Source organism: Sprattus sprattus, assembly GCF_963457725.1.
Source record: "Sprattus sprattus genome assembly, chromosome: 2".
NCBI classification, from domain to species: domain Eukaryota; kingdom Metazoa; phylum Chordata; class Actinopteri; order Clupeiformes; family Clupeidae; genus Sprattus; species Sprattus sprattus.
In genome coordinates this window covers 18,736,660-18,754,240 of record NC_137921.1, presented here as the reverse complement: position 1 = coordinate 18,754,240, position 17,581 = coordinate 18,736,660, and the positions used below count along the sequence as shown (strand labels likewise).

At 42.1% G+C, this 17,581-nt stretch overlaps 1 protein-coding gene across 1 annotated transcript; it reads right to left on the bottom strand.

Moving 5' to 3' along the window:
* Window positions 1-692: 692 nt before the first annotated feature.
* ostm1 (osteoclastogenesis associated transmembrane protein 1) lies at window positions 693-7,650 on the bottom strand (the record flags this gene model as incomplete). The annotated part of the gene is made up of 6 exons (XM_080833559.1): window positions 693-2,028; window positions 2,864-3,029; window positions 3,703-3,813; window positions 6,027-6,121; window positions 6,569-6,683; window positions 7,273-7,650. The coding sequence occupies 6 exons, from the start codon at window positions 7,648-7,650 to the stop codon at window positions 1,973-1,975; spliced, it is 921 nt and encodes a 306-aa protein (XP_080689685.1). The 3' UTR covers window positions 693-1,972.
* Window positions 7,651-17,581: the final 9,931 nt, after the last annotated feature.

Sequence of the window (17,581 nt, the reverse complement as noted above, 5' to 3'; positions counted from 1 at the left end):
TCTGTTTCCTTGGGTTAGGGTTAAGGTCCTTCTTCGTCCTTCTCCCCCACCCCCATTCTTTCTCTTTTTTCCTCTCTTTCTCCTCTCTCTCCTTCTCTGTCTCCTCCTGCGGACACAAGTGGATCATATGATTCAGCAAATCGGGGCAAATGCTATTAGCAGGCGCAGGGTGATCGGCAGCGCCCACGCTCCACAAGACCAAAAAGCCAAGGAGGCTTAAACGGATGTGTTGTTACGATTATTCAGCCAAGTAACTTTATCCTACATTTAGATTAGCTGCTAATGATGGAGCAAACTGCTCCCTTGGAGAGAGTGCCACGTAACCGGAAAACAAGTAAACTCCTGTTAGCTTTTTAAACTCATCACAGAGGCAGCCAGCACGACACAGCGGGGCCACAAATGCCCCCGGTTCATTGTTAAGCTCTTCTTGTTTTCATTTGGCAATGACATTATTTTTATTTTACTTCATTATTTACATTTACCCATTTCACAGACCTTCTGCATGGTACATTTATTTTCACGATGGACAAAAAAGACCAAACCTATTTAGTTTTAATATTTGCACACTTTATTTTTCATGTATTAATTACAAAAATCAAAAACAAATATTTACACCAGCAAACATTAGTCATCTTGTTGTAAAGTGCTTTCACACAGCCTACCAAAAGCTACTGTCTTTTTGGCTACTTTTTTTCTCCATGCAGTTGAAATATGGCTGGAAGAACAGTTATAGGAACCTCAATGATGAAGAAATGTGCACTGAAAAAAGAAGCAAATCATGATGCCAAAAAACATTATGATGAGAATGAAGTTAAAGTTAAAGTTTAAGCTCAACTCCAAAAAGCTCACAGGAGATATACTGTATAGTGGATAATGCATACAACGAGGTTAAGAGCAACTGAGAAAAAAGAAAAGACCTTTGGTGAGTGTCGAATGAATTCTCTCTCTCTCTCTTCCACTATAAGCCATTTTTGACCTCAGAGTGGGTAGCTGTTAATGGGTCTCTCAATTATGGATATCTGCTTCTTCCCATGTGAGAGAGTGGGGAAGAGGTGAGCTCAACTCTATTCTATTATATGCCTCATGAACACACACCAACAAAAAACATCAGCACAAAAAAAAAAAAAAAATTATAACACACAAATGAAACACAATAAATATATGCTTCGTACCTGCCTGAGGTAATATGGCTGTGAAGACTTTAACTCTGGTGTCTCACCAACAACAATAAAAACAAGACTAGAGCAGGAAGACTGTTCAGGAGTAAGAGTCAAAATGCAAAAATGATGACTCATTTGCCAATTTGTAGCACAAAATGGTTCACACTTACAAATAGCAAGTTATGATCAAATATAAATAACAGCCCAGGATTTAGCCTATAGTTACTCTCTAAAGGCCAAAACACAGCAGTAACACATTTTCAGATGGTCACAAAGAAATATATTTCTGTTTGAATGATTCCATCCTTCATAATACAGGTACAGGAAACAATGTCCTAGTTTGTTTATATCTCGTAAATATTGGACCAAATCAAACCTCCATCCGATTATTTTCAAAGGTAGAAAGCCTGTGCACTTATACACAAGCGGGGGTCAGACAGGTCTCCTTGAGTTTGGTAACAGGCCCTTAAACTGGAAACTTCAGAGCAGTATTACAAGGATTTTTTTTTGCAAAAGTCAAGCACAGCTATCCACGTTCTTTGACTCACTTCAATTGTTCTTAAAACTCTTTTCCTAAATCTTCCAAAAAGAAAACGGTGCCAGTCTGCTTTGCAATATTCTTACTCACGTCTGAGCATGAGCACCAACATCCACCAATCACAAAACCCCCACACCTTAAAGAAAACACAAATATCACAGACCCCATCAGTAACACCACAGTGGCACAGGCTTTATCCAGCTCCAGGCTCGGCTCTCCTCTCCTCTCCTCTCCTCTGATCTCCCTCTTCCTGCAGTGTCTGTGAGTCTCCTGCTCAGCTGAACTTGTCCTGGATGTTCATGAGACTGTTGTTGGACTTCGCCCTCTTGGCTGCATGGAGAGAGACAAAAGTCAATGACACAACTCTGAGAGATTCATAGTCATAGTCTCCTAGTCTCTCTCTCACACACACACACACACACACACACACACACACACACACACACACACACACACACACACAACTGCATAATAATAAAATAATAATAAATGATAAAAAGTTTCCTACAGAGTGACTCCTCTAATCAACATTCACATCAACAATTTATTCTTCAGGGAATTTCAGACTTCTGCATGGATTCAGGGATCACATTAAGCAACTGACCAACTCATACCAACAGATTAAGGAGAAATCCACAGAGCCGGATTTCAAATGAAGGGTCTTTAACAAACATTAACAGATATTGCATGGTTTCATTGATAATTAAAATGAATTTCAAGAATATCCTGAGAAATGTAGAGGGCTTATATTTTCTAGTGACTTCAGAAGATTCCCCCTCCATTGTGATGTAATAGTGCAGTGTACATCTGGATTTGAGAAAAACAACAGACTTGGGACTACGGAGGTACATTACATGGGAAAAAGGAACTGGAAAAACAAAAACATCCTTATGGAGGGGCCTAGCAGAGGGGGTCCCCATAACCCCAAAAGTGTTCCCAAAGTTACAGGGGGCAGTGTGTAATATCACGCAAAAGCACCCACTGTCATGCAACGCCCTACTTTCCTTCCACACTCACACACAACACCCAAAAAAAAAAAAATCCCAAAACATCAATTTCTTTCAGTCCTAACTGCTAACTGCAGCCCCACCCCACCCCACCCCACCCCCCTGTGTCTCCCAGTGGCCAGAGTAACAATAGCACGGGGGCTAAGCTCGTTACTCACGGTGTATGAGTTTGCGTTTCTTTTGTTCGGAGTGCAGGAAGCTGCTCAAGTAGAAGATGACAGGCAGGAAGAGCATGAAGCCAGACACGGCGATCACCGGCACCGTCTCTTCACGGGGGAACGAGCAGCCGTAGGTCTTACTCCACAAACGCCGCGTCACGTTCATCTGGACAGAGAGGTTGAGAGAGAGAGAGAGACAGAAGGAGGGTGAGAGAGGGAGAGGTTGAGAACAAGAGCAAGAGAGAGAGATAAGGAAGAGTGGGGGGAGAGGGTCAGATAAAGAGAGTGAGAGAGTGATAGTGTCGAAAAGAGTCACTTATTTCTCTGAAACATCCCCTACTTCTGAGCACATTCTGACCATCTATGAAATCTTGATTTGCATCTGGTTATGTGAGTACATTTGAAGTGTATGCGTGTGTTTCTTGGTGAATGGCATGTAGGCCACAGAGTCAGACCTCCTCTCCTCCCTTATCCTCTCTGCCCCCTTCCTTTCAAAACAACACACACACAACTAACTTTATGTGGGTTACCCTTTTGGGGATGCTGTTTCTGACCATGCAAATGGTGTCATAATTAATGTTTTTCATGGTTTTTTTACACTTCGGTACAGAATAGAAACAAGAATTTAAAGAATCCATCGAGGACCAGACATAATTTTAGTTTGCGGTTTTCTTACTACTTCATACTTATTAGGAGAAATAAAATAAATACAGACTTATTAGGACACACAGGACACATACATTAAATAAAGACTTTCTAAACCATAATGAGCTGTTGTCAATTTAAAGGAAATTAACAGTGTAAACAAATAGTGTGTGTGCATGATGGTGCCAACTCACCGAATCCTCAAGGTCAATACAGAGTGTGTTGTTATACTCCATTAGGTTGTAAAGTTCACTTAGGGATCGGTACATTGTTTTGCAATCTTTACAAAGTTCTGTGTGATTCCCCTGTAATTACACACACACACACACACACACACACACACACACACACACACACACACACACACACACACACACACAGACACAGACACAGAAACACAAAGTGAATGAAAGAGAAACAGAAACATCAACTTTGATGAATTTGCAATATGCACACTCGTCTGAATTCCGAGACAGCCAGCTGTAGCCTATCACTTCAGGTGCTCATATCCAACGGTAACACTGTAACGTTATACTTAACAGACTAACTGTCTGCCTTTTTTCACTCTGTCGCTTCAAGACTTTACCAGACTTACGGTAAATAACAATAGTCAAATCAAGATCCAGATGTGTAATGTTAGTCCTGAACTAGCCAACACTAGCCCTGTGTACTAGTCAACGCTAGCCCTGAGAACTAGCCAACGCTAGGCCTGTGTACTAGCCAATGCTAGCATTCTGGTACTGCTAATGCTATGTGACTATGTGTCAATCATTGTTACAATTTGCCCAACATCAATGCCAATCTCAGTTTCAAACAAAGATTCAAGTAAAGGAGAGGTAACTATCAGGGCTAAGAATAGCAGATTACCGAGGAGAAACCTCAAATTCTCACGGTGTGAGTGTCAGAGAAAGATATTGTGCATGTTCAGTGCAGGCTGGTTCATGAGACAGGTTCCTGTTCATCAGATCAAGTTTCTGTAAATCATATCAGTGCTATGAATCTAATACTGCTAAAGGCTACTTTCAATATATATTTCACATGATATCACATAAATAACACTAGAGTGTTCTCTCAAAATGGAATTGACAGAAACTAGATTGAGGTCTTGACTTTTTTTTTTACAAACTATCTGTGTTCCTGGTTGTTTTAAATGAGTGAGATTATTCATAATTTGGATACAATTTTATCTTACACATTACACATTTATTATTATTATTATTATTATTATTATTATCATCATTATTATCAATAATAATAATAATAACAGTCCTCATGTTTTTCTCCTTTATAACAAAAGTCCAACAACTTATTTTTCAAATATTATGTTTTACTGCACTCACGGCACTTACAGTATGCACTGTAGCGGGGGTGCTTAGAGATTCCCATGCTGTACAGCTACTAAACTCCCAGTGCACCTGTGTGGCAGGTACAGCTTTGTGCAACCCTGTGGGAGCACTTTTGTAACAGACTGCACATTATTCTCCACTGAAGATCAGCTCTGTTTTTCTAATGCACAGCTGGATAGAGCCTGAACAGAAGTGGTCTAAAACCAGGAACCATGGTAACTAACATTTCTAAACATGGTGCTTTGATATTATTTATCTGTTTATGTTCATTTTCTTTTATCTTTTATCTTTGTTGTTGTTGTTATATTGCTAGTAGTATCATCATAACTATTATTGTTATTGTTGTTAATATGGTTGTTATTAAAGTAATTATCACCGAAGGCTTCTCCTTCACTTCTGTCTCTGTCATATACCAAAGGCTTCTCCATCACTGCAACAATTCAGTCATGGTTTAGCGATGACTTCCTTCTACAACTCCATATAGCAAGCATCTCAACCACTTTTAACATTGTAAGAAACTTTTCAAATGTTACTGAAACATAACTCAAAGTAAAAATTGTTGTTACACAAGGTTTTATTGCTCTTAGCTTGACTGTTCTCTTCCTTGTACGTCGCTTTGGACAGAAGAGTCTGCTAAATGACTAAATGTAAATGTAAATGTAAAAAAAAAAAAACTCTCTGTTATGGACAAATACTACAACAGAAAATTATGCATTCCTGGCCTTAATGAAAGATTTAGCATTCAACAGCCAACGATAGTATTCCTCAAGTTGAGAATACGTGAGACTGCGCTACCGAGCTACCAATGCACTATGGACGAGAATGTTCCAAAAAGTCAAGGTGTTGATGGCCAGTAGCTATCCCCTCATTGCCTCCAAAATATACACCTTCCTGCATTAAGTTAACTAGCTAATTAGGCTATTTATTAAATAACTAAAGGATCACTATTATCATTATTGTTAGTATGTTCTCTTTTACTTTGGATAACTAAAGGTCGCAAAAGCGTTTGCCAAATGACACACACAAACATGTAAACATCATAAAATAATATGCTCTACATATCAACTAAAAAGTTAAAATATGGTTTGCATATCAACAGGTAAATACAGTCAAGTGGCACTGAGAGGCACTGACCACTTCACACAGTCAGGCAGCCATTTAGACATTCCTACCTGGTGCGTCTCAAAGCAGCTGAGCGTTGTGTTGAGAGCGGTGAGGAAGTGCAGGGTGTTGTTACTCAGACTCTGCTCGTCTGCTGTGAAGCAATCTACAGGACAAACATACAACAACATTCAACAATGTAGAGAGACTCTACTCAGGCTGCTGGTCTTGTGTGAGACGTTCTACAGGAAAAACATTTAATAACATTCAACACTATACTGTATATAAGGTCTTCAGTCAGACAGCAGAGGAAGGATTATGCTGTGTTATGCTGTGTTGTTGTTCATTGATGGATTCATTCAATGAACCGTAGGAACCCTCATTGAACATTGAACCTTAGGAACCCTCATTGAACCTTAGGAACCCTCATTGACAGGATGGCAGAGTCCCTGAAGCCAATGCGTTTTGGCAAACAGACTCTCATCAAACATGTCAGGTAAGTAAAAGTGATGGAATTGATAAAATGACAACATCTTTAAATGATCGCACTCTCTCTCAATGAATGAGTGATCGTGAGTGTGTGTGAGTGAGTAAGAGAGACAGTAAGACGTACGTGTGCATGAGGCCGTGCTCCAGATTTCCTCCATACTGCTGTAGAGCATGTAGACGAGCATCAACCGGTCTGAGCGGACCAGACTGTCATGGCAACTCATATTGCCTGGACCCATCTGAAAATAAATCATCAATGCACTGAACAAGAAATCAACAGTGAAACCTTAAAAATAATGTATGTGACAGCAGTGCCACATAATAATTCTCAACTTAGGCTACAGGCCTAAATACTAAATACTGAAAAGTATCAACATAACACAAAGTAGGTTTGTCAGGCCTATAAGTCACTTTTTTCCTTGATGTCGAGAAAATATGTCATGTTAAAGATTCTCAACTAGGCCAATTGGCTTTGGAGTTGGACCTAGCTGAATGTAATGAAAGCTTCCCATGTAAAACTATGCCCAAAATGATAATACTATCGGCTGCTGCGCACTTTGGAGCATACACAGTGGAAGACTTTGGATTCCAATGGGTATGTTATTCCAAATACGAATAAAGTCATGTGACATTCTAGTTTCCGAAGAAGATATTTTTGACCCGAAATGGCCGTACATTCGCTCTGACTGTCACGAGACGAAAGACATGTGACAGTTGAGCGAACTGAGCCGCTCTACAGCATTTGACTGGGTTGGACCAAATCTAAAATAAAATGTTAACAGTTTAACTAGCAGTTTTAAGTTCACCTCTATGCATTTTCAAACTTACCGAGTCAGACGAGATGTTGTTGTAAATTTCCCTTAGGTTGTTGTAATTCGCGTAACACTTCTCGCATATTTTGACAGGACGTGCATGGGACACAAGGCATTTGACGTAGGTTACATAGCGTTCGCCAAATATACCTAGAAGAGTCAGGCAATAGTCGCTGACCTCCAGATCTTCGGGAAAGCTAGACGACAAGCTGAGAGAGAAGTTATAACCGGGCAAAAAACGCACACCTGACATTGGCAGCAAAGCACCATCTCCGCTCACTTCAGATCCTGCTACAGAGAAGTCTCCATCCGTGGCAGATATCTGAACGATTCCTAAAACAACAAATGTCAAGACAAACGCGTCTGACAAAAAGATACCCATTCTCAAACACATGTAAAGTCCTGTAGTCTACACATAAACGGTGCTGATAAAGCACCTCCAAACACAAAAAAAACACAACTTCCTGTTTCTCTATGTTGTGCTTATCATGTGACATGCAGCAGTTATCGCGAGAACTAGCCCACTTCTGAATTTATTATACACCTGTCAGTTCAATTAAATATTATAGTTAGCCTATGTTGTAAGCGCAACACCAGATACATTAATCGTTATAATGTCCCTGGTGATCTAGCGGTCAAATCATCATGTTGTTTATAGTGGATGAACATAAGCCCATATTTCATATCTTCTGAAAATGACCAATGAGCCGAAAATATTGATGAGCAATTTTGATGGGCAGTTTATGGCAAATATAAGCTTCTGACAGATGACATCACATGGAACCTTAGAGGTCCTGATTATAGGAAGGAAGAAAATCTAATTTATAAACATTTTGCTATTCCACTTTACCTCATACAGCACCTACGTTTAACCACGTCTGCTCTATGTTTAAGGTATATAACATCTGTGCGTAAAAGCAACACGAAATGTCTACTTTCTGTATGACCTGCTATTGCAATGATAGCCTTATGAACAAATAGGCTATGAATATTCAAATATTTGGACAAAATAAGAACGTGTGACCATACATCACAGATTTCCTGTAAGCTTAGAGTAATCAAAATGAAAATATAGGTTATATATTGGGCTAGTTACACCTTTAAAGTCTGGGCTACTTTTGGCCTTGTCAGTGGGCATATCAAATTGTCTGTGACCCAACAAAGCACTAAATAATTAACCAGCATTCTAGGCCTACTGGAGGGTAGTGCAAAAGGTAGAAATAGTTAACAAGTGCATAGTTTCATTTAATGCAGCCTATTTCTTAAGATACTTCAACTTCAGGCTTTCACATGATAGATATGCTGTGACCTACTCTATGATATTCCCGAAATATATTGACAAAATTAAAGTGATTCATTCAAATGTGATAGGTAAAATCCAAAACTAATTAATTAGCTAAAAAAAACTTCTTAGAAAAAAGCAGCCTAGTCTAAACAAAAGACAAACAAAAATATGTTTAAGATGTTTTGGATTTATAGAAAAACTTAGCTAACCAGTGACCTCAACGGCATCAGCCTAGGTCTTATCTTGGGCTTGACGTTGTAAGGTGTCAGAGGGGAGCGAGTTCCCATTCACACGCCTGGAGATTCACCCCTTGGACAGTTGGATCTCTCTACACGGCTCCTTATTGTCAAACGGGCAGGCTCGATCGCATCGTCTCAGGCCGCTTTGTGTCAGGCGCTTCCCAGGCCTTGGAGGTCGACACGGAGCAGGGATTTTAGCGCTATGAAAAGGCCAGTCGCCTCCTCAGCTCACAGCTGGAACATTCGAGATGACTTGTTCGCGGTTTTTCACGCATGGCTCGCTCTCACTCGGCACCCGCAGTTGAGACCTGATGGACCGGGGAACCGAAAAGTCATAAAATCAGAAGGCCATCGCCGGTGACAGCGCGAGAAAATAAAGGCCCCTTTCTATAGGCTTCCACCCGTTTCCTTGACACAGGACAGTAGGCTATAGGCTACGTATCTTCTTGAATAAAGTTCAGTTCGGCTATTCGAGTTTCCTCATTCCTGTTCTTGGAGAGTTAAGAGTGTTTTCAGTCCTCTGTGGTTCACAATGTCTTGGAGTGTATGAGTGTGTGGTGTTAGTGAGCCAATGAAGCCTAATGTTATTCAAGGCAAAGAGGTAATTCAAGTGCAATGGCTAAAGATAAACTGGACCTTGCACCTCTCGCTGTCATCTGCCTCCTCCACGCGCTTCATTGCACCAAGCCGCTAGAGATTTTTTTGACACCGTGCAATTTTCGAGAGAGCGTGTGTGCAGTGGGCACAGAATAATTACGGAGTCAAGGTAAATGATCGGGGCCCAGACTCTGATTGTGTTAATTGTCGAAAACCCTCGAATCATGCCACTGCAGTCAATGGTCTTTAATGCGAAATTAGTGCCTCTTGATAACTTGCAGTCCGCAGCAATTCCGCAGTCATCAGGGCCTTAATGAAAATAGAGGGTCTCGGATAGCTTCGCATTAGGGCCTATTCTAGTGCATTTGACAAGTCTAGGGGGAAATTGACGCTTTTTTTTTTACTGTGAATCTTGGCCTCCTCTCTCCCTCGCACACCCACAGTAAAGCGAGCATTTAACGAGCGGTTGTTCAGCGTCAGCACCGGCTATTCAGCGCCAGCAACGTGTGTCTTTCAGTCAGTTGAGACTGTCTTACCTCCACAGTCAGAACGCATGGCCTATCGAAAACCTGAGAATTGAGCATAAAATGTTGACGCCCGACCCATTGCGTGCAAATAAGCCTGCGTTAATAAGACATGGCATGGTCAAAATGTAGCTAAGTAGCCTAGTCAGTGTAAGATAAAATTAACCAAAAGCGCTACTTTCAGTTGACCTTATACATGCTGTAGGCTCGGTTAACATTTCTTTTGAAATGCTATAACAGGGCCCTATCCATCGAATACAAATTGGGATGCAATTCTCCGCCATACTTTTGGCCGATATTGATTGGAGTAATCAGGATATGAGGAGAGCAAGGTTAATATCAGCATATCATCAAAGATAACTGTCCGTTAATTCCGTGAGGAACGGAACTGGCGGAAAAAGAGGCTTGAAGGGCTTCATTAGCATTTGATATCGAGCCCCGTTATACGAGGACAAAAATCACTAATTAGGCTCGCAGAGTGTCCCCATCGGCTCGAGTGCACTTGAAAAACGTGATGAGGCAGGGCGGCTTCGTAATTTCACGCGCAGACCACGGGGAGTGATTACTCTAATACAAAATGGCGCGCGGCATATGAGTGGGTCTATCTCTCTCCCGCCGGTACTGAGCATTGATTTTGTAATTGATTGCACCTTCAGAGTGAGGTGTGATAGCCAGCAGAAGCCTCAAGCTCGCTCTTTCTCTCTCACACACACACACACACACACACACACACACACACACACTCACTCACACACACACACACACACACACACACACACACACACACAAACACACACACAGTTCAACGCACACAGGTAGCCTTGTCAACTAAATGCTAGATGTAGGCCTACTCATCAAGGTTGCTCATTCAGGCGTACTTCAATGGCCTTAAACTTTTCTGGGAGCATCCTTATCAAGTAATCATCTGACAAGGTCCTGGTTATCATATAGTTTCAACAGATAAAAAATAGCAAAAGGTTTAATGTTCAAGCAGACTGCATATTATTTTGCAGAAAGACAGACAGAACGAACGAAGGAAAGAAAGAAAGAAAGAAAAATGAAACAATGTAACTTTTAAAAACCTAAAAAAAACAATCAAATCACACTACATCACCAGCTTATCTAGGTTGTTAATGGTAACTATTTCTCCCACACTATATTCCACAAACTGTGCCTGTGATTAAAACTGTAGCCTACTTCACCCCAATGTTCCACTTCATCTAAAAATCTGAAATCTGGGAAGAAACAAACAAAGAAATAAAGTCAGAAAGAAAAAAAAGTCAGTAAAACTACTTGGTTCAGCTTGGTTTCCAATTGTTGGCATTGGCCTTTAACTAGGTGTAAAGCAGCATCTGGTTTAACTCAGTCCACCAATGTCCACGAGAATAAGATAATAATGTGGCCATCGACACTGATGTGAACAAGAAGGATTCTCACAATTATTTCCATTTTATTTCTCTGTTTAAAACATGTTTTCTAGTGCTACCAGGTTTGTGAAGGGTTAACCAAAGCATTTGGTTTTAGCTGTGGGCTATACTTGGCAATGTTGACTAAGGGAGAATGAAAGTAAGTTATGCAGGAGTTATTCTTCATCGCTTGGGCCGACCCTAATCCGCGAAAACCGCATGCTTTCAGGCCAAAGCTGTGGCTCTATTCTTGTTTTGCACTCTCTATACAACATAAAGTCAGTCTGCATTTAATGGTTACGGCGGGATGTGGGACGGGTGGATTTTTCCAAACGCCAGGGCCCCCTTTTCGCCGAAAAATATTGCACTCTACGTCGTGTGAGTCTACCAATTTAGAGCGAGCTCATATTCTTCCCCGAGCCTGACTCGAATGACAACCCGGCCTGATTTTCAGCACATCGCTGGGAAATGTAGGCCCCTGATAATAGAGATTTCGCTTTCATTTTTTACGCTTGACTTGGTTATTGTTGCTTTTCTTTTCCCGTGATTTCTTTTCAGGGATTAGCCCTGACTTCCCCGCACTACTGGCGGCCAGAGTGGCATGGACCGCCGATGACAATTGACGAGGATCAAGGCACAGCTATTGCCTTAAAGAGTGGGGTGAGCCGAGAGGGATATCCGCGTAAGGACTGAGGACAGAGAGAGACGAGAGAATGCACTCAAAGAACGGATGCTCCAGAATGGGTTTAGAAAACGAGTCCCTGGGATTGGGCCCAGCAAATTAATAGATTCTAACTGGTGTTCCACTCCTGAAAGAAACAAGGAACGCTTCACCGATGGCTTTCATACAAAAGTAGAAGTTGCAAACAGTATCCAACCCCGTTAAGGTGTGTTGTTAGCATATGCATATTGGAAATATATTTAGTTTAACTAAAGACTCAATAGCTTTACACATCTGGAGCAGACTCGGAAGAGCCTCGCTCGCAACATGCAGCGGACTAATCTGTGACCTCTAGATCTTTCCATAAAGCTGCATGCAGGAGCGACCGACTTGTTCCTCATTTTCATTAAAATAAACTCAGCCAAGTGTACACCTGAAGTAGGCGTTAATCGTGTCATAGTTTCTTTGAATCGAACCTTCCCACTTTTCTGGGTCTACCAAATTACATAAACATTCAAAGGCCACGTAAAGTCCGTTGATGACATGGGACCGGAGGAACCATGCCGACAAAGTGTGGTGGTGTGGGTGTGTGTGTGGGGTGGAGGGGGCGTTGCTGTCTCTTGCAATCAGACATGTGAGTGATTCGCAGAGAAGTTAATCTTTGTTGACGGTGTGTTGTGCGGTGTTCCGCCGGCCTGCTTGGCTCTGGTCGGGTCCACGTCTACACACACAGACGGGATAATTAACAAACATGCAGCCAGCATAAGCGACACAAAGGCCGCTTTGACTTCCTCACTGTTGGTCGCCTCTGCGGAGCGACACGGCGCAGCCAACGCTCCCCCAGTCCGCCGCGGTCAACCCGAATCACTCCCTCGAAACGAGAGGCAGAGACGTCTTGTTTCATAACAAGACACGAAGCTGACTTCTTTCAGCTCCAGTGAACTGGACACAAACCCCGGCTGACAACCTCCAGTGCCGAAACAGAACGCCGGGGTGGGCAGCGGGAGAGGGCCTGGCTGGCTGTGCGGGAGGCTTTGCTGGGAAACTGAAGTTGTTGTTGCGCGTTGATATTAAGATAACTTCGGTGTTACAGCTTCTCTGTCCGATGAACATGGGCAACAGAAGGCAATGGAAACAAGCCATCTTTTGGTTTCTACTCAGGCTTAAAGATGTAGACCTACGATTTAAATTGTGTGGTTACTCCTTACTACTCAAGTTTACTTAAAAGTTAATCCAAAGTGTCTCCAATCAAGTGCCGATGGACAACTTGCCTCCGATAGTATTTTCTTTTCAATCTTGTTTACATGCGGCTTATACCTTCATAAAACATTTAGGGCCAAACATTGAGTTCGGGGTTTTTTGTTGGGCTTAGCCAAGGACGGCCCTCTATCGTGATGGTCCTGTAAGGAGACCCCCCTGCACCTCCTTGTTAGTGGCCAACTCTGAACTCCCCCACCCCCCAACCCCCCCTCCTGAAGGGCAGTTTTGTGCGAGTCGGTTCTCATTCACTCCGCGCCCTTTGTGGGCCGTTCTCTCTTTCATTTGTCCGTGCGTTACACCAATTAAAGGCAGACGTGCTGTAAATGTAATGGGCCGAGGAGTGATTGTTTTTGACAGGCAACAAAACACATAGATCCACCCCTCAGATTAGGCGACCGAAGGGGGGCCCGCGCCGGTCACTCCCCTGAAAGCCGCATGGGCTGTGATTCGCAGGACAGAGAGCGACAGACAGAAAGAAGGAAAGAGAGAGAGGCCGTGGGGGACCCCGAGGGAGGTAGTGCAGCCTCTACAGAGTTGAACAGAGCCAGTCGTGTCAGGGGGACAGAGAAGGTTCATAGTTCATCTACTGGGCTCAGTGCTCTACATGCAAGCCACAAGTCAGTGACTTGTTGCGTTGGTTAATCTATTATCCATGCCTCAGAGAACCAAATATTTCATTAACTAATACAATATTAATACAATATTTATTGACAGTCATTGTATCATATAAAGAAATGTTTCCCAGTACAAGCTTGACTTTTCGTCACAAGGACCACATCAAGAGGGATTTCACAGGGTAAAACAGCTTTGGGATCTTCAAACAGAAGGTGGTTTTGATAACAAGTTAAGGGGTTGTTAAACATGCCCACTTTTCATTCAGTGAATAGTTAAACAGGGGCATTAATGGACATAAACAACTCTAAAGGAAAAACACTTTGTGAGGGTTAAATAAGCTTCCATTACACTTCTGAAAATCAGTTCTATTCAAAATGGCTCCACAATATAAAAAACAGTACATTAGTACATCAAAAAGTTTACATAATAATCTAAATAATCTAGGGTTAATCACGACCAGAGTCTGATCACCCGTGGATTACAAACAGACATAACCTCATTTATGTTCATTACCTTAAGTCAGACATTTCATAATCAGAGTTTAAATGTAATTTATCGTAAAGTGTACTTCACACACACACACACACACACACACGCACGCGCACACACACGCACACGCACACACACAGTTCAGGACTCCTGAGGATATTTTAAATGCCATGAATTAAATGCATTGATATTCTTTGTCCACACTTTAACCCTTCCCCTCATTCCAGTGCACAGCTTGTCATTCTCCAGTCTGAAATCAGGATGAAGCACACGGTGAGGACAGGACCACTGACCAGGACACAATTAGAGTTACTCCTGCACCATCTTAATGGCTGACTATCTGTTGCAGCTTTGTGTTCCAGCACCCAGGTCTGACAACCATTTGAATATCAATGCAAGACAAACAACTTCAAAATCCAATTACGAAAGAGAATGTTGCATTGTTGCAATCAAAGGAGGTAATTAATCCAGCCGGTAACGCCCTGTTTCTGTACCTCCACACATACACACACACTCACACACACACAAACATACATACACACGTACATACACACACACACACACACACACACACACACACACACACACACACACACACACACACACACACACACACACGTACACACATACACACGTTCACACACACATACACACATACACACACTCACACACACACAAACATACATACACACGTACATACACACACACACACACACACACACACACACACACACACACACACACACACACACACACACACACACCACACACACACACACACACACACACACACACATACATACACACACACACACACACACACACACACACACACACACACACACACATACACACGTACATTCACACAAACATACAACGTCATGCATATGCGAGCGCACACACATGCATACAACACTACATAAATGCATGCACATGTGCACATATAAGCACACACGCAGTGAATAGTTTTTTTAAACTGTTTTTTACCACCTTATATACACGTTAAGTTAAATGTGAGACAGTGTTTGTGTGTGTGTAAATTAAAGGGAGGGAAAAAGAGATAGAGTGAGAGTGAGAGAGAGAAAGAGAGAGAGAGAGGGAGAGGGAGGTGAGAGGGAGAGTGAAAAAGCGAGACCGTTTTTAGTCAGTAGCCCAGATGCAGTGATGTTAACTTTGAGTGGCCCCCTTCATGACGCCCCGCCCCCCCCCCCCAGCCACTTCTCTTCCCAAGACCCCAGGTTGCCATAGTATGACATCATGGCAAAAGTATGCCGCCCCCCCCCCAGAAAAAAACACTGCCTCTCTTTCTCATTCTCTCTCTCTCTCTCTCTTTCTCTCTCTCTGGCTCTCTTGCAGCCTCACGCAAACTCACTCACTGAAACACACACGTCTCTTTCTCTCTCTCCCTCTTTTCTTCTTCTCCTACTCATTCTCTTCTTCCTCCTACTCTCTTCTTCCTCTCCTCCTGCTTCTTCGTCTTCATCCTCTTCATCCAATCAACCAATCCCCTCCTCTTTTTCATTTTTTTTGCCTTCCCTTAACCCGTAGAGTCTATTGTCCGGGGCGAGGGCCTGATCAAAAGCCCCTCCTGGCCCGCCCAAACTGCCGCCTTTCTGTAAATTCAATACGTCCACCTTAAAGATTTCCCTAATTAATGGATGACATCTTTGGCTGGAGCAGAGGCGAAGCATTCTGCGCGGACTCAGCCTTTGTTGGGCTCCTAATTAACTTTCCCAGGTCAGCCTGGGTCCCTGGAACCTGAAAGTGAAGAGCCCTATTGTGCCAGGAGTTGTAAACTTACTTTTTTTTTCTGGGCCTCGGCACTTAAAAGGGAGAGCTACTATGGGGAACAGAAAATATCCTATTTAAGGCCTTTGTGCTAGAACAGCCTGCACATGTTCCAATAAAAGAAAGTCTTTTAAATAAGCGTTTGTGTCCTTCTTTTGCCTGGGTTACCCCTCTCTAGTGACTCTCTCTCTCTCTCTCTTTTGCTCCCTCACTTTACCCCCTCTCTCTCTCAGACTGGTTGAAATAAATGAGAGGTGGGAACAGATGTTTGAGGTTCTTGTCTCTTTGTATTATTTTGTCAATGAGCAATCTGAGGGAATGTTTGAAACTTGGTTTGAAGGATTTGTAGAAATTCAACAGCAGTGCAAATTAACTATTTTCAGGTGCATGCAAAGACGGTATTGTAATACTTGCATAATGTAGGCCATTTTGTTATGTCAACGGAAGATTGAGAGGTAAACAGACAAAACGCTGAACATGCAACAATCCTATTGAATTTATTGAAGCCCTCCAGGTTAATATGATAAAAATTAGAACAAATTTTATAAGGCCTGAATTTCCCCATCACAGACAAGGGCCATGACATCATATGTTGTTTTGATTTTTCGGGGAGGGTCTGAGGGGACCCCCCGCCCCGGCCCCCAATAGACACACACACATCTCCCTCCTACCACTTCCCGCCTCCCACTGGTACCCCAAACCTACCCACCCCCCGGCCCCCCAACACACACACACACACACACACACACACACACACAGACATGCACACACACAAACACACCACCACACCCCGAAACCAAAAATTAAGCCCTTCATCTAATGAGCAGGGAGTGATCTTCCCACAGACTGAAAAGGTCAACGTCATACAATCATAAAGACACTATTCGCTATTCATTTTCCATCTGTCATCTCTTAACTGTGTCTAATCTCAGTATCATTTCATTTTCATGCGAATCCATCCGCAGACAGGGCAGATTAATAGCATACTATTAGGGTTATTTGGGTTAGTCAAAAGTGACAGAAACATAAGCGCTTATTATGATCTTTTTTTGGGGTAATATTGTCTGTCAGGACATATTATGTAGATACGGCATGCACGGAATGCCAACTGTGTCATGTTTGCCTTTAAAAAATATTGATAAAATGAATAAAGAATAATTGTAAAATGACACTCAGATTAATCACATGAAAATGGTATATATTGATATTAGCAATTACTTACTACACAATTTAGTTTATAGCCAGTGACATAGTCATTGGACTACATCAGTAAATCAGATGAAAATATTCTGGCAGATAAAAATGTATAAAATTAACAACAATTATTTTTTATAAGGTTTATATCGCTCTCACCCTGACATGTTTCAACAGGTTGTCGCCTGGCATGTTTAACATAAACTGTCTTAAAAGAATAAGAAATAATACAAATAATAAAATCTCTCCTAAATCTCTCTGTGTCAC